The sequence below is a fragment of the Diabrotica undecimpunctata genome, chromosome 9, assembly GCF_040954645.1.
Source record: "Diabrotica undecimpunctata isolate CICGRU chromosome 9, icDiaUnde3, whole genome shotgun sequence".
NCBI lineage: Eukaryota > Metazoa > Arthropoda > Insecta > Coleoptera > Chrysomelidae > Diabrotica > Diabrotica undecimpunctata.
This window is the reverse complement of record NC_092811.1, coordinates 9,761,589-9,785,610: the sequence shown is the minus strand read 5'-3', so window position 1 is coordinate 9,785,610 and position 24,022 is coordinate 9,761,589. Positions and strand designations below refer to the sequence as shown.

At 31.8% G+C, this 24,022-nt stretch overlaps 2 protein-coding genes across 3 annotated transcripts; both read left to right on the top strand.

The window, feature by feature from the left end:
- Window positions 1–5,180: 5,180 nt before the first annotated feature.
- LOC140450041 (uncharacterized) lies at window positions 5,181–14,912 on the top strand. The gene is made up of 4 exons (XM_072543465.1): window positions 5,181–5,195; window positions 5,301–5,346; window positions 8,685–8,915; window positions 13,047–14,912. Exons 1-4 carry the CDS (start codon window positions 5,181–5,183, stop codon window positions 14,513–14,515), a joined length of 1,761 nt encoding a protein of 586 aa, XP_072399566.1. The 3' UTR covers window positions 14,516–14,912.
- Window positions 14,913–16,302: 1,390 nt separating this feature from the next.
- LOC140449503 (uncharacterized) lies at window positions 16,303–22,952 on the top strand. Of its 2 annotated transcripts, XM_072542697.1 has the most exons (3): window positions 16,303–16,564; window positions 17,080–17,423; window positions 21,537–21,674. In XM_072542697.1, exons 1-3 carry the CDS (start codon window positions 16,408–16,410, stop codon window positions 21,612–21,614), a joined length of 579 nt encoding a protein of 192 aa, XP_072398798.1. In that variant the 5' UTR covers window positions 16,303–16,407; the 3' UTR covers window positions 21,615–21,674. The 2 variants fall into 2 exon arrangements, with proteins under 2 accessions (XP_072398798.1, XP_072398797.1); XM_072542696.1 differs by lacking the exon at window positions 17,080–17,423 and having other exon boundaries at window positions 16,311–16,564; window positions 21,537–22,952.
- The last annotated feature ends 1,070 nt before the right edge of the window (window positions 22,953–24,022 follow it).

Genomic DNA, 24,022 nt, shown 5'->3' with positions numbered 1-24,022 from the left:
AGATATAGCGTGGGTAATTTAGTCTGGGACACCCTGTATATAAAGCACCGTTAAACTAGAATCTCGTCGAAGGATGTCGACCTGACCCTTGGCGAATAGACTAGAAGGGCACGCCATACTGGTTTTATTCGGCCTAGGGAGACCCGTCGATCTTCTTACTAGAAAATACTCGAATGAATAAGCATATTAGTAATAAACATGTTTACAGTTCTGAATCATACGACACGTCACCATATATCGTAACACTAAGAAACAGCGGCAAGGTTGCCTTATTAGATATTTTAATTAAAACACTAAATTAATTCAAAAAATTGGCGATCAGTGGCGCGGTTATATTGCAATTCAAAACTGGATGATGAATTTAAAAACAAATTGACACAAATACTGGTACAAAATTTCTTAAATCCATGAGAAATTTACAGATTCGCATTATTATTTGACGAAATTGTAACAATTTCTAATAAAACAAGATAATTTTTGCAACATCGCCATTCATACATCCTCTTCAACGGTAAACAGAGTTAAGAGGCAGGTTGAACGGTATGCTATGTATTTTAGAAGTGAGTCATGTACGTTTTTATCGTTAACGAAACTGACTAGACTGATTTCGGTCTAGTACAATTACTAAAATCGGGTTTAGCAGAAAGATTTACAGGGATAGAACAGAGTGGCACATTGTCATTATGTACATTTATGGATTCGCGGTTTAAAATGCAGGGATTTTCTGATAAAAATGAAGCTAAAAAAACAAAAGAAAGAGTTAAGAAACTGGTTACTTCTATAATTAAAGAAAAAGAAGATTGTACTATTGAAAATCAACCCGTACAAGAAAAAAAAACCGATAAAGATGACGTAAGTGGTGTATTTTTGACGAATTAATTGGACATGACTCATCTAAACGTACACCTGTATCGAGAGATGCATAAGAAGTCGACATGTATTTGTCTGATGATATATTACCCAGAAAAAATTCGAACGGAAATTGGAACTGTCCATTACAGTAATGGAAAAACCAACGCCATATATATCCTAACTTAACTACTGTATTCATAAAATATTGTAATATTGTAGCCATCTGTTCCTTTTGAACACATGTTCAAAATCTGATTTAATTTTAAACAAAAGAAGAACACGGTTAACAACAAGTAAAGTGGAAAAACTTATGTTTTTAAATGTCAATTTAGCCGATTCGCCATTTAATAATAATATGTAATGTAAATTTAAGTACGATTTACTATTTGTATTGTTTAATTTATTTTTCAAGTTATAATAAATATATCCTTCATTAGTTTCTTTCACTTCAATACATATAAACATAAACGATAATAGCCACTATGTTTGTTTATGTACTCTTTTACTTGAAACTACTGTTAAACAATCAACTAGTGGAATAATTGAACGTTACTTGTTTACGGAAAACGGTTCAGTTGCGTTAACGCTAAAAACGTCAACTACCCACCTCTACTCGTTAGCACAGTACTAAAATCAAAAGGTCCTTACTTTAACACCGCGACGTTGCCAAATAATTATGTATGAAGCTTTTTTATTGTGGCGTCATAATGCAGTTTATTATTTTTATTGCGAATAAGGCACAAAGTGACTTTAAAATAAGCTTATTTTGATGTTTAGATTTCCAATTCGGAAATTGTACTTAAAATACGAAACATGAATAAATTTTATTTATATAAAATATATTTCCGAAGTGGAAATCAAAATATTAAATTACACTTCTTGTAAAGTAAAATTGTGGCATATTTCCAATAAAACACAGTAAGCTGACATTTAAATAAATTCGCTCAAATTTGATTATCTTAGAACATTGTTCAAATGCTAAAAAGACAATAGGTCAAATAAAACCAATAAGTTTGGCAACGTTGAACTTCCCCTCTTTTATTATTTCCACTAATGCATTTTCGACGATATAAAGGGCGGACCTAATATACCTCTCTCTTTTTAAACAGATGTTGCTCACTCCATCTCACGTAAGGTCCACACCGACCATAAACTTTACCTATACTGTACAATAATTATTAATGAATATACACTTCCTATTATTCATGATTATTCTTCCTTTTTCAGTGAAAGAAGTCTGAATAGTAAGTTTATTTGAGCTGTTAATAAGGTGTGATAGAAATTTTGAAATGGGTAGTAGTGTATTAAGGGGGTATGATTTCTAGGGAAATGAAATCTGTATCAATGAATTCTGCGTTACTTACTGACAATTGTACAATGTTTATTTTACAAATGTTTTGTGCTTGCTCCAAAAAAATATTGATAGCAGTAATATACACAATAAATTTGTCAAAGTTTGGACATCAAGGAACAAAAATTTCACATACAAGAGACATTAAAGTTGCATGAAAATTAAAACTGCAACTAGGTAAAGTATCTTGTTTATATTTGACGTCACATTTCTCATGTTTAATTTAGTGTCTCACCTGAATCATTGTCTTGTGTTTCCTTTTTAACATCTTTTATATCTACTTCTGTGGATAACTCACTCTGCATATATTGTATGTCTGTACTATTAAATCCATTATCATGTTCCTCAAGTTCTTTCTTAATTTCTACCTTAATATCCAGTTCCATTATACAGTTATGCGGTATTTAGTACCAATTACCAGTGTAGTCAGTGTAGTGTTTAAAACAAAATATATCTATGGTCTGACTACATAAACATAACCTACTTTATCTTCTTTTGCTTCTTCCTTTATTGGGTAATATACCAGGGGATAATTTGCCCAGCTAATTCAGGGGGGATATTCTCAACTTGCTCTAGACAATCAAATATTCCCATATAACACTAAACTGAAATTATTTTATATTTAATTGAAACTTCTTCTTCTTGGGCCAAACACTATAGGAAATACAATAAAACACAGGATAAAACTTTTCTCGCTTGGGGGTAGCAACCAAGCTGGATACATACCAGAAATGATAGTCAGAGAACTCAGGTCTAAAAAAAAGAGAGGAATTTGTAAGGTTATGTTATAGTAGAATATAAGAAAGGAATATATATTATAGGTTGATTTTGGCTAGATTAAGAAAAGTAATCAACAAATTTAGTCTTTGAGGATTAAGGTTGGATAGGAGAGAGCAAATCTCTATAGGAGTTTGTAGCTTTGTTTTAACCAATTCTTTGTAGAGCTCAAAATTTGGAGAAACATTTATTGGACACTCTAGGATAATATGATTTAGAGATCCAATTTGACCACATTCACAGTATGGGTTGTCCAGAGTACCTATGAGGAATAAATGAATGGAACAATGTCCTGTTCTCATCCTAAGGTGATATGCCATCTGTCTTTATAAGGAAATTGACTGAATCATGGTGATTTGTTCCATTTATTGACTATTTTACTATAAAACGACCCTTTTGATCTTTTTAAATTCCATTCTTGTACCCATCGAGTCCAAATTAGCTTTTTAATAGGAAATAAATAGTTTGAATAATGCAATTTAACTTTGGCCGGCATTTTTAGTGATCCTCCTATGTTTGCGAATTTGTCTGCAACAAAATTGCCTTTAATATCCGAATGCCCTGAAATCCATGCCAGAATAATACTGATGTTCTGTTGATTGGCTTCTATAATGCCCCTTTTGGCCATGATAGAGGTGTTTAGTTTCCATTGAGTAAGATTTTTTCTCTATCTTTTGGATAGCACTCTTAGAATTAGACAAGATTAAGGCCCTTTTGATATCCTTCTCCAAGATAAATTGAACCGCATGATTAATTGCAATACTAGGTTATGAGTATTCAAAGTCAGGATAAAAAACACCAAATCCTGCTGACATGTACTATCAACTGACCCATCTGTAAAGATTATAGTGTGAAGTGGATTGTCAAGTGAGATTCTTTGAAATTGAATTAATGCATGTTCATCACCTTTATTAGATTGCACATTCCTAATAGGGATAGAAGTTAGTTTATATTCTAATTCAAAATTGTGACATGGAAATAAGGCACTAGAAAATAAATTTGGTGTATGCTGGAATTCATTCATGATGGAAAGTAAGAGGGGAATACTTTTTTGTTCCAGTAATTATGATTTGATTGCATTGATATCTGTAATTGATTTAAATAAGATTTTTTAGGAGAAATTTAGAATTAAGCCATTCCCATCTGTACTTGAGAGGAATTTGACCACTTTCACCTAACAATGAATGAATACGGGTAGATCTCATACATCTTGTTATGATACAAATACTTATATTGTAATTTATCTAACCTGTTGATTAGCGCCTTGGGACAATCTGATAATATTGACATCCATAATCTAAATGACTCTGTATCAAACCATTATGAATTATCTGGAGAGTTTTAGGATCACTACCCCAATATGTTCCACATAGAGCTCTCATTACATTCAAGCTACAACTTACTTTTAATTCTATTAAATCCACATATGATTTCCACTTTAGGTTTTTTTGAATAACTACCCCTAAATATTTCACTGTATCCACCCATTTAATTGCATGACCTCTAATTCTTATGTTCAGAGGATTAACTTTACCATTTCCTTTTTAAAATATAATTGCTGAGGACTTATTGTAAGATATATTAAAGTTGTGTTCTAATAACCAGAGATCCAACTTTTCCATTAACAAGTTCAAAGAATTAATTAATTTAAGTAGATCAGCCCCACTAACCAAAATAACCAAATCATCTGCATGCATTATCAGATTACAAACGTTGGGAATAATCTCATATAAAAATAGAGAATAAAGATTAAATAACATTGAACTTAGAGGGGAGCCCTGAGGTAAGCCCTGAGTAGTTTTTCTTGGACCATGAATTTGACCAGTTTTAGTATGTTGACACTATCATAAGCTGCTGAAATATCTAGGAAAAGTTCTACAGTAAATTGATTCAATGAAAATCCATGTAGTATTTTAGAATTTACTTAGTAATGAAATGCATTCCATGCAACCTCTACCCCTTCTAAAACCAAGTTGCAATGGATTTAAAATATGAATATGTTCTAAAAACCACTCAATTCAGATTTTAATTAATGTTTCCAGCATTTTACCAACACATGATGAAAGAGAAATTGGTATATAATTAACTGAGTCAGTTTTATCCTTTCCATGTTTAACAATAGGTAATATAACCATTTGTTTCCAAGAGATAGGAACCTGTCCCTTCCATATACATTCATTAAAGAATTGAATTAAGAGTAATGATCCAACATGCAGTAAATTTTTTAACATAGAGTATAAAACCTGATCAGGACCCACAGCAGAATCAGTTTTAGAAAGAAGAGTATTATGATATTCATCAAATCATATGTGATTCTCAGAATACTGCAAGAGGACTGAAAAGTAATTCAAAATCTCCAGAAATAGGTAAGAGAGATGTTAAAATTTACTGGGCCTCATCTCCTCAGATAGCAATTGAGATAAAAGAGACAATTTACTACTAGAAACCTTATTAATTTTATTCCAAATATCTTTAAAGGGAGTATTTCTATTTAGTTTGCTACAATAAGATCTAAAGCTTATTTTTCGCTTTAATTTTAGAAATTTTCTAGCTTTCCCTATGAATTTTTTAGCCTTTATATAGTTTTCAACACTAGGAGAATTTTTGAATGTATTAATAGCTGAAACTCTCTTTTGTATTATATGAGCATATGAATCATCCCACCATGGAATGTGATATTTGTTATTATGAGAGGAGGTCCAAGGAATTGATGTGTCTGCCACTGATGATATATAATTGATAAAATTTTCATTGTCCTCAATTGGAAACGATAAGAAAATATACTCAAGTTTTTTATGGAAAGAAAACCAATCAGCCTTTTTGAAATCTAAGTCCTGGGTTGGGATGTCGACATGGCATAGAATGGGAAAATGATCACTAGATCCTGTATCTGGAATGGTAGTCCATCCACTAATTTTAGGTGTCACATCTATCGAAGCCAATGATAAGTCAACTACTGATTTGCTGCCACCAGGACAAACCAATCTTGTTGGAGAACCATCATTAAGAAAAATTAACTGGAGCTCTTCTGCAGTTTGCAAAATATTTCTGCCATTAACACTATCTCTTGAGCTTCCCCATGCTCTATGATTACAATTTAAATCACCCATGATAAGTAGAGATAACTTTACAAAAGGGTAGATTAGTAGCAGATAACACTTTAATTTCCTCTTCTGACAAAGATATAAAAACCCATCTGACAAAACCTTTACAAGAAATAAGATGAGTGGGAATGAAAACCTCATAACCTAATTCTTCTCAGTCCTTCCTAAGGATAAAGGAATTGGCAGATTGTCTGTCCTTGAATACTACCCCAACTCTATTTTTTCCTTTCTATCAAACTTAGCAATCTTTTTCAAACACTTACTTAGGATATGATAGTTACCCACATTACTATTTTACCCTGAACAAAGACCTCAAAGGGTATTTTCTATTGCATTGTTTTGAGACAGATTTTTACTTATATTAGGGTCCGGATCTGGTGGCTAGTCAAGAGGAATTTCGTTCTCCATAATGGCGAATGTTAACTAAATTTAAATCTACCAAAACGTTTAGATGTGGTTTGACTATATAAAAGATTAGGAAATATGTTAAAGGAATAGGATCACAAAGAAAATGTTAGTAAGGCGCTTACTTGAATTTTGTAGGATAAATCCAGCAATCTCTTCAAACACGAGGCAACCATCCACCATCAAAATTCCAAAAAAGATTCGAAAATTATGAAAAGATCATACAAAATTACAAAATATCAAAACCTGGGACGTCTTTCACATTTAGTATTTAGTCCCAGTGAAGTTAGCTATAATTGAGCTGTCAATTAAATTCACAGAACACATTTTTGACGTTTGGCTGTGTTGTCATGTCTTTATAATGTATATGTTGTAGGCTTCAATTACAAATAGAGAAGCTTTAAAAAATACATTTTTATTATATTATTAGGACGATTTTCACATTTGGTCCCATTGAAGATAGCTATAATTGAGCCGTCAATTTAAGTTCATAGAACAAATTTTTGATGTTTGACTGTGTTGTCATGTCCTATTATTATATGTATTTTATAGTAAAGTAGACTTTACATTATACACACTTTACACTACATGATTTATCATGTGATTTGTCATATGATTTGGTCATTAAGTGAAATTTACATGTTTACACTGTGTGATTTGTCATATGATTTTGTCATAAGCACTGTCATGCGGCTCGTCATAGCTTGTCACAGGAGAATAGGACGGTGCCTATTCCGCATGATAAAATCATATGATTTTCGGTAATAATACGGGTAACATTAACATATTTGAATATCGCGCCTTATTCTTATGTCAATTCAGCGACATACCTCTTACCAAGAGACAACATTCTTTATTTATTTATTATCTAATGTGTGCTATTGTATCGTATTTTTCTTTTATTATTTATTTAGTTTATTTTATTCTTAGTTTAGTGTTTTATAGTCTTCTTAGTCATACTTTTAGTTTAGTTTTTTTATTAATTATTTTTAATTTGGTATAATATCAACAATAAATTTGATATACCCTGTCCACAATTTTTTCGTAAGAGCCACCTGCAAGCCCAAAGGTGTCTGATCTTTTTCTTCTTACTGCTGTAATCTGTACGCAGTTGTTGCCGGCGTGTTATTATTAAAAGTCGGGAAGCCAATGCAATCAACGATTTATTTTCCATTATAATGGTTTCAAAATCTAATAGTTGATACCTATACTGTGTCTAATGTCTCTATGACCATAAACAAAAAGAAAAATCAAGAAAACCTCACTCATTGTCACTCATATCATAAGTCATAACTTATCATGCAGTGTAAACACGATTTTTTAAAACATCATAGAAACGAGAAATCATAACAAATCTCATATGATATTGTCATATGATAAAATCATGTAGTGTAAAGTCTACTTTTTACATGATTTTATCATATGACAATATCATATGAGATTTGTTATGATTCCTCGTTTCTATGATGTTTTAAAAAATCGTGTTTACACTGCATGATAAGTTATGACTTATGATATGAGTGACAATGAGTGAGATTTTCTTGATTTTTCTTTTTGTTTATGGTCATAGAGATATTAGACACAGTATAGGTATCAACTATTAGATTTTTAAACCATTATAATGGAAAATAAATCGTTGATTGCAATGACTTCCCAACTTTTAATAATAACACGCCGGCAACAACTGCATACAGATTACAGCAGTAAGAAGAAAAAGATCAGACGCCTTTGGGCTTGCAGGTGGCTCTAACATTAATTAATATTATATCGCATGCTCTTTCGTGATATGGCAACACTGCCAAATACAAATCTGTCCCTCATTTGTTGCTAACTTCATCGGTCCAGATCACATCACATATTCATTTTCAAATTGTAAAAATTTGACATTGTCAATTTGCTTGGTAAAGGGATGGTAAAGGTTAAAGTGGGTAAAGTTCACTTAACATTTTAACCTCAAAATTCTGATAATCATTTTGGTTCAAGTTCGAGTTATTATATTTTTTTCAAATTTAAAAAAATTCTAAATATTCAGTGTTCATTTTATTGGAGATAAAAAGTGAGAAAGTGAGCTAATTACGTACCAATAATATTTTCACCAAAATTGGAGCATAAATTGATTCAAAATACATCTCTAAATATACATGAGTGTTTCAAAAAGCCTTGTCTACAAAATCACCATTAATTGTAAATTGTAGATAATAAGCCAATCAGTTCTGTGAATGAACTGCATCTGAAGAGTTTGGAGAAAGAAATAGCAGCCAATTCAATGAGTGAAAATATAATGGATATTAAGATGGAAATTAAGAGAGAACTTGAAGAATATGATAATGGATTTAATAGTGCAGACATAGGATATATGGAGAATGGGTTATCTACAGAAGTAGATATAATAGATGTTAAAAAGGAAGAACAGGAAGATGATTCAGGTGAGACACTAAATTAAGCATGAAAATGTAGAGCCAAATATAGAGATGAATTTCCTAGTTGCAGTTTTGAATAACTTCTAATATTTTATTATGTCCTTCATAAGTCCGTATCAGAGTAATTGGAAAATGTGACTTTAATTTTAAACATAATAAATACAATATAATCTGCAATAGTATGTCTAACATCATTCTTGTATAATTTTATTGTGTAATAAGGGGGTAGGACCTCTACAAAATTAAAATTTATGTCAATGGATTCTGCTTCGGTTAGTGGTTATGTACAATGTGTTTGACTGTCTGCTCAACATTTTATATGATTAAGGTTTAATGATCTAATAGTTTTATTTCCAATTATCTGTAATATGTGAATTTAATATGGACTTGATGTCAAAACTTTGTCAGATATATTATATTTATTACTACTGCCATCAATAAATTTTTGTCCATATACAAAACAGTTGCAAAATAAGCATTTTTACTAAAGATTGTTAATCATAAGAAGAATAAAATATTTCTAGACTTCAGTTATAAATAATTATTTTTATAGTCTGTTCGCTTAGCTTGGTAATATTTTGACAGATTCATTGTTGGAAACATAAAACACAGAAATTCCTACCACATCTAATTAATAGCTCAAATAAAATTACTGTTGCAGACATCTTTCATTGAAAAAAAATCGGTTGCCTGTAAAGTCGGTTTTACGGGCGAAGATTTTACGTGACAACGTCTTTTTCTCGGAAGAATATTTATTGATATGAATATTATTAAATTGCACAATAGGAACAAGGAATTGAATGAAAATAAGAATTGCACAAATTTTAACTATAGAAATATATTTTGTCTACTAAAACATTGTACATGTAAACTTAAACTTAACTAATTTCTATTTGAGTGATTTTGTTGAGGATAGGACGATGATAGGAGAAATATGAAATGAAAGGAAGTGTTTCTGCTGTAATGTGTCTTGAACGCGAAGAACGCTCGAGAAAGACAGAGACACAAGCACGGAAGCACGCACCGATTCAACGCGCCTAATTCTCTAGTGCTGCGCGCGCAGCGGACCGATCATGTTTGAGTGGGAGAGAGACGCAAGGCATTCGCCGGTCCGGCGGGCCTCTCTCTCGTTCGGTGACTCACTAACAGACGTGAGCGGGCGTTACACTTTTTCATGAATGACTCCGAGCCACAACCTAATTTAAGACGTTGTCACATCAAAAGGAAGAATAATCGTGAATAATGGGAGTATATATGCATTACTTTTCATTCAAAACTTTTCATTATAAATACCAATTTATGTACAACTATACAATTTCTATATTAATTAATATATATTAATATATAATTAATACAGTTTAATTCTTTAAGGTACAGAACTCATTTTTTCTTTTTAGGACAAATATTTTTTAAAATTGTGAAATCAAATAGAGGTTAATAAGTTACCTGACCCATTGTTTGTTTTGTGGTTTGTTTGATGTCTTCGTTTTGGATGCTTTTGTTGTCCTGTTTTAGGCTTTGCCTCTTCAGCACGTGGTTTGTTTTTTTCTGTTTGGTATTGGCACTGGAGTGTTTGTGGGATCCCTGGTGTTTGTGTTGTGGTGACCTGGTCGTCGGAGGAGCGCCTGGACAATCAGAGGTGAAAGGTAATGGCGAAACGGTTCTTTGCAGAATTTTTTTGATCTAAAAAATAATTAGTATATATGTGAATTTGAATTTACTGAGTTTATGAATTGGTAAATTGGTAACTGTGTAAACCGATCCTCCCCCTGTCTAGAGCAAGCGCGAAGTGAGCATTTAACGTTGATGGCGACGGCGATAGTAGAGGGGAGTTCGTTGCTGGTGAGTGCCAGTAAAGTGCGTAGGAAAGGAAGTTTGGATTTAGATCTTCTTCTGAATACATTGCTGATGGATGAGCAGGTAGTTTTCAGAATGTTTTTAGCTCTGAGGTTTTGGCCCTAGATGGTGTTCATTGTGTAACTCCTGCTCAGAGAGGGAAGCCTCTCATTGATAAGCTGGATATTCGACAGGTGATGTATTAGGGCGGATCGGTAATCGTGTCGCTTGTAGTTTGCTCTATGCAGGATTCTCCTCTACAACGCAAGCAATCTTTTTATGTTGTGGTCGGGCAACATAGTATAGATATTGAATCTATACTCGATGACTGGCCTGATAAAGGTTTTTTATGTGTGTCTGAGTGATAGTGTCTATGTTCTTCTGAATTTACCACAAAGAGCATTGAGTAGTCCGAGTCGGCTCCTGGTCTTATTACAGGCTTTATCCAGATCGACCGCCCAGTTCAGTGTTTGAGTAAACACTACACCGAGGTACTCGATCCGGTCACGGAGCTGTAGTTGGTCCCCCAAAGTCTTAGATTGTGCCTTGCAGAACTTATGGGTGTGATAGATTGGCTTTGCTTTGGATGTCTGAAGAGAATCATTTGTGTTTTGTCTGGGTTGGGTGTTACTCTCCATCTCCGACACCACCTGTGGACCAGGTTAAGGTGATTTCGAGCAAACCCAAGTGTTGAATCAACATCCTGCACAGTTGTTATGCGAGCTGTGTCGTCTGCGTAGATCAAAGTGGTTGTTCTTGTGTATCGAGGGTTAGGGAAGTCACTGTTGTATATATGATGTATAGTATTGGAGCTAACACAGAACCCTGAGGTACTCCTGCGGTGGGAGTAAAAGAATCGGAGGAATGACTCCGTTCCTTCACTGTAACTTGACGATGAGAGACATATGAATAGATAAGTCTGACGAATGAGAGTGGTAGGCCGATTTTCAATAGGCTGAAGTTACCAGCTGAAGTCCGTTAGAAGAGGTCTACCCTCCGGACGCTGGTACTCACTTGAGGCATGGTTATATGTTGCCTGAAGTTAAATCTAATAAAATATTAAACATCATTCATTTTTAACAACATGTACATTTTTTATTTTTGTAAAGGGTTGTACCCTAATATTTGGTGACTAGGCATGTTAACCTGCTTTTAACCTGATGATGGAATTATTTTTCCGAAAACGTTTGTTATTTTGATGTAGCCCTTCTAAGGGTTTTTTAAATATACTTACATACAAAGATTTAAACCTCTTTTAGTTAATTTTTAGTATGTAATGAATGCTAGATTTTCTGTGTGTCTAAATCAATAATTTTCACTAATTACATGTAATTTCCACTAATTTTTACCTCTTGTTCAAGCTCTTACTCTTTACCAAATTCAGCATATTTTGTTTTACAATCTTAATCACTATTTTCTTTTTAAATCGGTATTGTTTTCTGATTATATTTCCAATTCCAAATCTAACTTTATTCAAACAAACAACAATAAATAACATACAATAATAACACCATTGACTGACAACCTGTGACTGAAATAATGACACTTGATATAAACATTTATTTGAAGTCAAAGAAACTTTTACGTCCAAGAAATTCACAAATTTATTGACACAGACATTCATTAACTTCTTCGTGAATTTATTTTTGGTGTAAAGTCCGCACACACAAAACCCTTATACAACCAGTGTTAACATATGGATCAGAGACATGGACCACTTCCAAGACAGATGTAAACCTCCTGCTTATATTTGAACGAAGGATCCTGAGAAGAATATTCGGTGGCATCTGTGAAAATGGTGTTTGGAGAAGGAGGTACAACTACGAGACATATCACAGATATAAACATATCTTCCGTGGTAAAGACGTAGTGTCCCTTATAAAAATCGGAAGAGTAAGATGGGCAGGACATCTGGCAAGATCACAACAGAACAACCCTCCTAGAAGAATCCTTATGTGACAACCTGTGGGAAGTAGAAGTAGGGGTAGGCCAAAACTCAGATGGAGGGATGGTGTAGATGAGGATGGTAGAAAAATAGACACAGCAAACTAGCAACAGTTGGCAATGGATAGAACTGACTGGCGTAATAGACTTGGGAAGGTCGAGGCTCTTTTATAGGACTGTAGCATCAATGATGATGATGTAAAGCCCGCATTAGACCATAATATATAACTACTTAAAACTTGGTTGTTTTACATTGTTTATTACTATATTTATTTGTTTTTATTCCTGTTGTTGAATTTTTGCACTAATTTTTCCTTGCAGTAAAAAACAATTTTTTTAGTTTGGTTTATGTTTTAGGTTTTCACCAAATCGACTATAAAACGGAAACTGAAAAAACATCACCTACACATTCATACCAACTAAGTCAACACGCTGAAGAAACCATATTAAGCAAAAGAGTAAAAGGTCAGATTGGACAAAAATCACACAAGTGTGAAATTTGTTTTAAGACATTTACTACAGCATATTATTTGAAAATTCATGTTCGAACACATACTGGGGAAAAACCTTACAAGTGTGAAATTTGCTTTAAGACATTTATTACAGCAGATAGTTTGAAAATTCATGTTCGAACACATACTGGGGAAAAACCTTACAAGTGTGAAATTTGCTTTAAAACATTTATTACAGCAGATAACTTAAAAAGGCATTTACATTCACATACTGGAGAAAAACCTTACAAGTGTGAAACTTGCTTTAAGACATTTACTGCAGCATATTATTTGAAAATTCATGTTCGAAATCATACTGGGAAAAAATCTTACCAGTGTGAAATTTGCTTTAAGACATTTGTTTCAGCAGATAGTTTGAAAATACATTTGCGATTACATACTGGGGAAAAACCTTATGAGTGTGAAATTTGCTTTAAGTCATTTGTTACAGCAGAAAACTTGAAAAGGCATTTGCGGACACATACTGGGGAAAAACCTTACAAGTGTGAAACTTGCTTTAAAACATTTACTATAGCATATAATTTGAAAACTCATTTACGCACACATACTGGGGAAAAACCTTACAAGTGTGAAATTTGCTTTAAGCGATTTAATGGATCAGATAATTTGAAAAGGCATTTGCGAACACATACTGGGGAAAAACCGTACAAGTGTGAAACTTGCTTTAAGACATTTACTATAGCAAATAATTTCAAAATTCATTTGCGCAAACATACTGGGGAAAAACCTTACAAGTGTGAAATTTGCTTTCAGCGATTTAATGCATCAGATAATTTGAAAAGGCATTTGCGAACACATACTGGGGAAAAACCGTACAAGTGTGAAACTTGCTTTAAGACATTTGCTATAGCAAATAATTTCAAAATTCATTTGCGCAAACATACTGGAGAAAAACCTTACAAGTGTGAAATTTGCTTTCAGCGATTTAATGCATCAGATAATTTGAAAAGGCATTTGCGAACACATACTGGGGAAAAACCGTACAAGTGTGTAATTTGTCTTAAGCAGTTTCGTCAGCAGAGCAATTTGATAAATCATGAGAAAGTACACACTGTAGAAAAGGATCACAAGTGTCAAATTTGTTTTAAGCAGTTTTCTCAGAAAAGCGATTTGATAACGCACAAAAATGTGCACACAGTAAAAAAACTTTACAAGTGTGAAATTTGTCTTAAGCAGTTTTCTCAGAAAAGCAATTTGATAAAGCATAACAAATTACACACTGGAGAAAAGGATTTCAAGTGTCAAATTTGCTTTAAGGAGTTTTCTCAGCAAAGCAATTTGAATAGGCATAAGAAAGTACACAATGGGAAATAGCATTAGTAGTACTATGAAATTACATTTGCGAGCACATACTGGGGAAAGCCTTACAAGTGTGAAATTTGTTTTAAGCGGTTTCACAGAACCAAATTTGAAAATACATGTTTAAAAATTGTTTAAACAATTAATTGAATGCATATTCAGCTTGTCCAAATTTAAAAATTTTTATTCAGTTTTATTCGGGTCTCGACATATGGCCGAACAGCTTTTTTTTTATTTAAAATGAAAAACTAGTATGGCTAACGAGTTATATTAATTACTTTAATTAAAATGAATAAGAAGTGAAGTGCGGGAGTGATAATTTGGGGTAGAACAGAATTTAGTTTATTCAAAACCAGCTTTAGTTGTTAGAAAAACATTAATCACTATAAGGAATCATACATAAAATTATTTTATGACAAATATTTAAATTCATTGAATTCCTGTATTCATAGAAATAAAGTAATTTAAAAATTTTTGAGTATTAGTTAATATTAACCTGTGAGTGTATAAAGTTCTAGAGAGATCGTTTTAATACCTCAATAATAATTTACATTAACTAGATTTTAAACAATATACAGGGTGTTTCAAAAAGGTATGTCATAAATTAAGTCACGCATTCCGGAGACAAAAATAAATTGGTTGAATCCAACTTACCTTAACAAAAGTATACACAAAAAATGTTACATCCCTTTGAAGTTACAAAATAAAAATTGTTTTTTTCATTATCTCCTAAACTACTTGATATTTTGTAATAAAAATGGACACGCTACTTTCTTGTTCTGAAAGCATTTTTCATAAAAAGAAACAACAAAATCTAAGGGGATTGTGCAGCCCTAAATCCCCCCAAACTTTTGAGTACGTTCAAATCAAATGAATTTTGTGGTATCATTAGTTTAACAAATTATTTTTAAAACTTTTTGCCTCTTCTCACTTTTTCGAAAAACTAGTTCTTTCCTAGTTGGCCATAAAATTACAATTAGTTTCTACGGATACAATAATTACAAACAGTTTTATCAATAATAGTAAATAATTTGAAGCTATCATTTATTGTGTGAGTAAGATTAATATTAAAAATTTTGATATTACAATGGCCTACACATTTCGGGAAATGGCAGATATGCATTTAACTTTTGGGTAAGTTGGATCAGATTAAATTATGATTTCAATAAACTATCGGGAATATCGTAGGTGAATGTCAAGGATATAGTGCAGCAGTCGTAAGGCGTTATGCAATAAAATACCCCAATCGAAATACACCCGATAGACGATTATTTCTGACCACTGAAGAGAGTAAAGAATGAGCAAAGAGGTTACAGCGACTCATTTTGAATTTTGTCTTAATATCAAATAGACGTTTTGGGAGCAAAAGCAGCAAAACAGATTATTAGCAGTTGGAGAGCTATCGAATGTTTGATTTCATGTTGTGATCAATTCATAGGAATTTATAACAACAAACGAACATATTAGCCTGGAGTTATTTTCAACTACGTATCCTGTGGCTTTTCTATTTTTAAGTTGTATTAAGTACTATTTCTAATGCCATCGCGGTTATGTTTTCTTTATTATTGGAATTGATTGTCGCATTCTGTTCTGATCTTAATTCACTTGTAGTTACATGTTCTTCTTTTGTATTTCTTATTTTATGGCTAGGTTTATTTTCCATTAAAAGCATACTTTTTGAATTTTGCCGCCTAAAATACAGAGCCTACGTTTTAAATTTGTAGCCAAATAAAATTAGTTTCGGCCCGTCCGCATTTGGCGCTAGAACCTCTGCCAAAACTTTAGATGGGACTTACCTTACTAGAGGGCTTATGTACTCTGCTGTGCTTCTGTTTGTAATTGTAAAGTTGGGTTATGTGTTATGTCATTAAAGATGATTCTTTCTTTAAAATAATAAGAGTTGGCACATGACTATAATAATGGATATTAAGGTAGAAATTAAGAAAGAACTTGAGGAATATGATCATGGATTTAGTAGTGAAGACGTACGATATATGCAGAGTGAGTTATCCACAGAAGTAGATATAAAAGATGTTAAAAAGGAAACACAAGACAATGATTCAGGTGAGACACTAAATTAAACATTAAACATATGTATTTGACTGTGTGCTCAACATTGTATGTGCTTAATGATAGATTACTGATCTAATAGTTTTATTTCAATTGTCTGTTGTGTGTGAATGTTTATGAACTTGATGTCAAAACTTGACAGATTTATTTTTGATATGTACTAATACCAAAGGAAAGAATATAGACGCTAATACCAAAGAATATAGACCGGGCAAATGTTTGCCCAGGTACCAAACTTTTGTAAAATTCCAAAATAAGCATTAATAATAAAAATCATAAATTATAAGAAAAAAAAAATGTTTATAATCTGGACTTTAGTTACAAATTGTTGTTAACAGCATTGTTTATTTCTCATTCACAAAATAGGAAACATTAGCTTATTCCCAATAAAAATAGAATGGAAATACCAAAAGGGGAACTTGCTTGTTTTAGATTGTTTATTGCTATAGTTATTTCTTATTGATTCATTGCAGTAAAAAACAAATTTTTTAGTTTGGTTTGTATTTTAGGTATTCCCCAAATCAACAATAAAATGGAAACTAAAAAAATGTCACCTAAATGGTCATACCACAAAGAACAAAATATAAGTCAACATGCTGAAGAAACTATATTAAACAAAAGTATAAAAGTTCAGATGGGACAAAAACCTTACACATGTGAAATTTGCTTTAAGACATTTACTGCAGCACATAATTTAAAAATACATTTTCGCGCACATACTGGGGAGAAACCTTACAAGTGTGAAATTTGCTTTAAGACATTTTCTACAGCAAATAAATTGAAAATTCATTTGCGAACACATACTGGGGAAAAACCTTATAGCTGTGAAATTTGCTGTAAGCAATTTACTGTAGTAAGTAATATGAAAAAGCATTTAAAAGTGCATACTGGGGAAAAACCTTACAAGTGTGAAATTTGCCTTTCGAAGTTTTCTCAGCAAAGTAATTTGAAAACGCATAAGAAAGTACATACTGGAGACAAATGTTACAAGTGTGATATTTGCATTAAGAGTTTTACTGCAGCCAATAATTTAAAAAATCACTTGCGAGCACATACTGGGGAAAAACCTTACAAGTGTGAAATTTGCTTTAACACATTTACTGCAGCAGATAATTTGAAAAAGCATTCTAGGATACATACTGGTGAAAAACGTTACAAGTGTGAAATTTGTCCTAAGCAGTTTTCTCACTCAAGCAATTTGATAAAACATAAGAAAGTACACACTGGAGAAAATCCTTACAAGTGTGAAATTTGCCTTAAACAGTTTTCTCAGCAAAACAATTTGATAAATCATAAGAAAGTACACAGTGGAAAATGTACACTAAACAGCATTTGAAAGCACATACTGGGGAAAAACCTTACAAGTGTGAAATTTGTCTTAAGCAGTCTTCTCAGTCAGGCAATTTGATAAAGCATTAGAAAGTACACTTTAGAGAAATCATAAACATGTGTCAAATTTTTTTTAAGGAGTGAGAGGCAAGATATTCCTAGTTGTAGTTTTGCATAGGTTTTAATATTTCTTAATAAATTTCCAATTGTCTGTTGTATGTGAACTTTTATGCATTTGATGTCAAAACTGACACATGTATAGTAATTACTATTTAAATGGGAATAAGCCACAATTAAAGGTTAAAGTATGTTTATTTTATGTTTCAATTTCCACTTCGGAAATCGTTCATAATTTATTTTTTGTCCCTCATAATTTAATATGGAATCACTAACAGGAGAATTTTATTGTCATCATGGCATGTATTTGTCTTTTTAAAGACGAATTACATGCTATGATCTTTTCTGACGGATATTCTCAAGTTAAAGTTGATTTCATGTAATCGAATGAACTATCTTATACGTAAAGTCGTCCCAGGAGCGCAACTCAACAATATTGACAATATCATTTAAAGTCGTCTACTTTAAAATGTATAATGTATGTCATATAAATATCAATGTAAATATATATATCAATGTAACATTTATAGGTCTTACTGCTTATATGCCTGGATCGTATCAGTACTTTAATAATATTTAGTTTCATTGTAATATACTTCAAATTGATGTTATTACTATCATCCATCAACTCAGCCAAATAGCAAATCGCTTGACCTAACTGATAGGTTCCTGAAAAAAAAAAAAATTTTTGGGTCCCTTTCAGTCATCTCTGGAAAGTTAATTATTTCTTGCCATGTCAGCTTGGTCGTTGTAGTAGGACGTCTTGACCACCTGGGTGTCTCAGTTTCTAATGCTAAAGTATCCTCACCTTGATTAGATTTTAACATTCTTTTGATTATTGTATCCTGTAACCCATCATTTTGATCACTATTCAGACACTAAAACTCAAATTCTTGATCTTGTGATAACAAAAACAATATATAATTACATGCTCTAACATAGGCTAGGGTAGCGCCTTATACTTACTGCAATTGATATTAGTAAGTAAGCACAATTTAACTTTCACAGATTAACCTCTGACGATATCTCAAAATTCACATCTAGTATGATGCACAATACTAAATGCGACACTCTTCGTTTCCTTAATGAATCGTTAATCACTCGATCGATACAAAACATTGATACATATTGCACTTTGATAATTTGAGTTTCAGAATTTCGAAAATGTTTATACATATTCAAATACAACATGTCCTTTAATATCAAAACGCATAACTACTAATACCAACAGAAAATGGGTCAATACTGAAATTCTTCAGCTTAGTAAAAAGCTGAAGGATTTATTTTGGCTAGCAAATGTTAATGGTAATCCAGATTTAATGTATAACTATAAAATACAAAATGCCAACTTTAACCGTAAGGTAAAGGATATAAAAAAGCCTCATATCAAAGTTATCTACATAATCAAAATAATAATAAAAGAAGGAAGGAGATATGGAAAACTGTGAATCGTTAAACGGGTAAAAATAAAAACAATTTTGAGTGGAGCATTACTGACAATAATAAATTATTGATATATCCAGAACACATAGCAAACAAATTTGGTGAGAATATTTGTACATCAGTCAAACGCACATTATTAAAACATTTCAATAACTATACCTTTAACGATTTCACAACTATGATAATTAACAACACATTCTTTTTTTCTGAGGTCTCACCATTTGATATTGAAAATGCTATATCTTCCTTAAACTATACCAGCTCAATAGGTATTGATCAAATCCCCACTAAAATAATTAAATACATTTCTTCATATATATCTCCTGTTCTGTCTCACATCATCAACCTATCTGTCAAGGATGGCAAGTTTCCAAGTGACCTTAAAACGGGAGTAGTTAGTCCAATTTTCAAAAAGGGAGATCCATGTTTGGTTGATAATTACAGGCCAATCACCGTAACAAGTGTACTCTCTAAGATTATCGAAAAGTGTATTTACAGTAAAATGTTAAATTTTCTAAATAAATATGATATTTTAAATAAATGCCAGCATGGGTTTCTTCCTAATAAATCTACAGAGAGTGAGTGCTTCTATTTCATTATTTAATTATATCCACGCTGCTTTGGATCGAAAAAGGTATGTGGGTGCACTTTTTTTGACTTAACTAAGGCTTTTGACTCTATTGACATTGAAATTATACTGTATAAATTAGAAGCCCTTGGTTTTCGGGGTCATTTCTTGAACTGGTTAAGGTCATACTTACAACATCGTAAATTCCTAGTAAAAGTCGATAATAAGAAGTCATCTATTTTTAATCTTGATCAAGGTGTACCGCAAGGCTCCGTATTGGGACCCTTAATATTTCTTTTATATGTCAATGATTTGAAAATTTTTTTAACTGCAGACCATACAGTTCGTTATGCAGATGATTCAACAATTGTAGTTTACGAGTCAACTGAAGTCGAACTCATTTCAAAAATGAACTTAGTAGCACAGGAATTTACAACCTGGTGTAAAAGGAACTCTTTAATGGTAAATGCAAAGAAAACTATTTGTATGCAGTTCTACTCGCGCTGTAAGCCATCCCATGGTTATAAAATCACAGTCAGTTCTGAGGAAATACCCTTTAGTGATACAACACTATTTCTTGGTAGCATTCTAGAAAGTAATATGAAATGGGATGAAAATGTCACTAAAGTCTGTAAAACAATGAATAAGGATTAATATGAGATCCTTCAGTTGAAAACTCTATTTAACACCAATCAATTGATAAGTGTGTATTATGCATTGGTTTATTCATATATGGCCTATAATGTTGTCTTTTGGGGAAACTGTAGAAACTCTTCTAGAGTTTTTATAACTCAAAAGAGAATTCTTAGATTGATATTCAATATTGATAATAGACAATCATGTGGTAAATATTTTATTGAACACAGACTGTTGACTTTTCATGCTTTATATATTTATAAGTGTATTATTCACGTCAAAACTAAATTTCAAAATTTTACCCTCAACTCTGACTTTCATAATTACCCGACAAGACACGAGAGGTTGATAAGCGTGTGTAAACACTCCACAACTATCTTTGAAACTAGCCCTGATTTTGCAGGATCTAAATTTTACAATTGTTTGCCACTTAATATAAGAAATGAAAATAATATTCAAAAATAAATTAAAAGCATGCTTGATCCAATTATGCATTTACAACCTAAATGATTATTTTGACTTAATAAAAGACTACAAGGAATGAGGACCGACGGGTTCAGAGACGCTCTATATCGCATATCTTTCTTTTATATTTTATTGATTTTGTTTTATGTAATTGTCCTATATAACTTGTTGATCATGCTTTATTTACTATATGACTTGTCCTATATCACAATGTGATCTGATGGGATTAATAAAGAATATTCTATTATATATATATATATATATATATATATATATATATATATATATATATATATATATATATATATCTTTGGACTTATGCGTTTTTATTCCCGTTGTTGAGTTTCTGCCCACATTTTTCCTTACAGTAAAAAAAAACAAATTGTTATAGTTCGTTTTATATTTTAGGTTTTCCCCACACCAGCAATAAAATGGAAACTAAAAAAACATCACCTAAACATCCATACCACAAACAACAACAAATAAGTCAACATGCTGAAGAAACTATATTAAACAAAAGTGTAAAATTTGAGATTCAACTTTACAAATGTGAAATTTGTCTTAGGCAGTTTTCTCAGAAAAGCAATTTGACAACGCATAAAAAAATTCATACTGGGGAAAATCATAATAAGTGTAAAATTTGCTTTAAGACATTTACTACCGCAAAAAACTTAAAAATGCATTTGCGAACACATACAGGGGAAAAACTTTACAAGTGTGAAATTTGCTTTAAAACTTTTAGTTCAGCAGATTATTTCAAATTTCATTTGCAAGCGCATACTGGAGAAAACCCCTACAAGTGTGAAGTTTGCTTTAAGACATTTACTGGAGCAAGTAATTTTAAAACACATTTGCGAATACATACTGGGGAAAAAGCTTATAAGTGCGAAATTTGCTTTAAAACATTTACTACCGCAGATAGTTGTAAAACACATTTGCGAATACATACTGGGGAAAACCTTTATAAATGTGAAATTTGCATGAAGGCATTTACTACAGCAAATTATTTGAAAGTACATTTGCGAATACACACTGGGGAAAAACCTTACGCGTGTGAAATTTGCTTGAAGGCATTTACTACAGCAAATTATTTGAAAATACATTCGCGAATACATACTGCGGAAAAACCTTACAAGTGTGATACTTGCTTTAAGACATTTACTAGTGCAAGTAATATGAAAATGCATTTGCGGACACATACCGGGGAAAAACCTTACGAGTGTGAAATTTGTCTTAAGCGGTTTTCTCACCAAGGTAATTTTAAAAGTCATATGCGAACACATACTGGGGAAAAACCTCATAAGTGTGATTAAGGCATTTACTACAGCAAATAATTTGAAATTTTTTGAACTCAAAAACTTTTTTTGTTTCATTGTACTACTCTCCCCTACATAAATTTTGGACAACTAAAAGTGTCAACCATGTAATTAAATATTTGGGTTTGGTAGTGTTGGCTGTTTTTATAACGCATTGTATGCTTCAAATATAAAGAGATAAATCTTTTAAAAAGTACATTTTGATTATACTATTTTATGAATTCTGCAATTTTTAATTTATATGAAACAATAACAAGTAAATATTTGTCTCGTTCGAGATAATTGCAAACATCTGGCAACTGCTGGTTTGACGATTGCCTAATCTATCAAAGCGCAATTGCCAAACAAATTTCTAATAATTAACTGCAAATGTCAAACAAAGAAACAAATATTTACTCATTCTTGTTTTATATAAATCAAAACTTGCAGAATTCTTAACATAATATAATCAAAATTTACTTTTATAAAGCCTTATTTTTTTTATAATATTGGAAGCACATACGTCATACATTATAAAAACATGCCAAGACTGCTAAATCGATTTTTTTTGTTCCTTGTTTGACATTTGCGGCTATAACTATAATCAACTAGTACTTTCGGTAAATCAACCAAATATTTTTTATTTAATAAAGAAATACCATTGCTTATAAACTAATAAAGACGTTAGAAAATTTATAAAATAATATATGTTTTGTCTTTAAATGATTTAGAGCGTATATCACAACAATATCGCTTCGTTTGTTAGAGGTACAAATTTTAACATTGATAGAATAAAAAAATTGATTTGCTAATTGTGATATTTTATTTTTTTCAATAACCAAATGACTTTCTTTGGTATGTTTTCTTTTAATTATCTATATTATTTATATTACTAACCTAACTTGTTTGTTTAAAAAATGGCCGACACTAGTTTTTTGGCGAAAAGCCATCGAGTTAGCGAAAAGCCCTATGGACTGTAACAACAATTTCTTATTTGTATATAAAAAGGGGTAAAATCGGCCTTTGACCTTTCTAGTTCACCTAGCCCAAACTTTGTGTAAAATCACTTTGTATTCGCCGCGCGAGGTGAAAAGTGTATTTTCTCTATCCTTCCAAAATATATAAAATCAAAATAGAAACACAGTATAGATAACAGTTGTTGTCTATACTGTGATAGCAACAAGCAGGTCAAGTAGAATATTGACTCGGTTGTCTGTGTATCGTGGACTCGGTTCGCGGTTCGCTATCTCCAGTCCGAACTGTCTAGTGAATTTAGTAATTTTTTTTTGCGAAGTTAGTTACTTTTTGACAGACTAAAAGTGGCTGGAAATTACTATACAACCAAGCACCCGTACTTATAGCCAATATTAATAGTAAACAAATTAAATAGTAAATAAAATAGAACTTTGCGAATTACCGACAATCAATATTTATTTATCTGCACCATATAATAAATAGTTATGTTAAATTATAACAATTAAAATATATATTTTAAATATATACTATCCAAAATGTTATGGGTTTAGTATACACTTCCACTATTTAGAATAATTCTTCTTTTTTAAAGAAAGAAGTGTGCAATAGTAGGATACTTGAGAT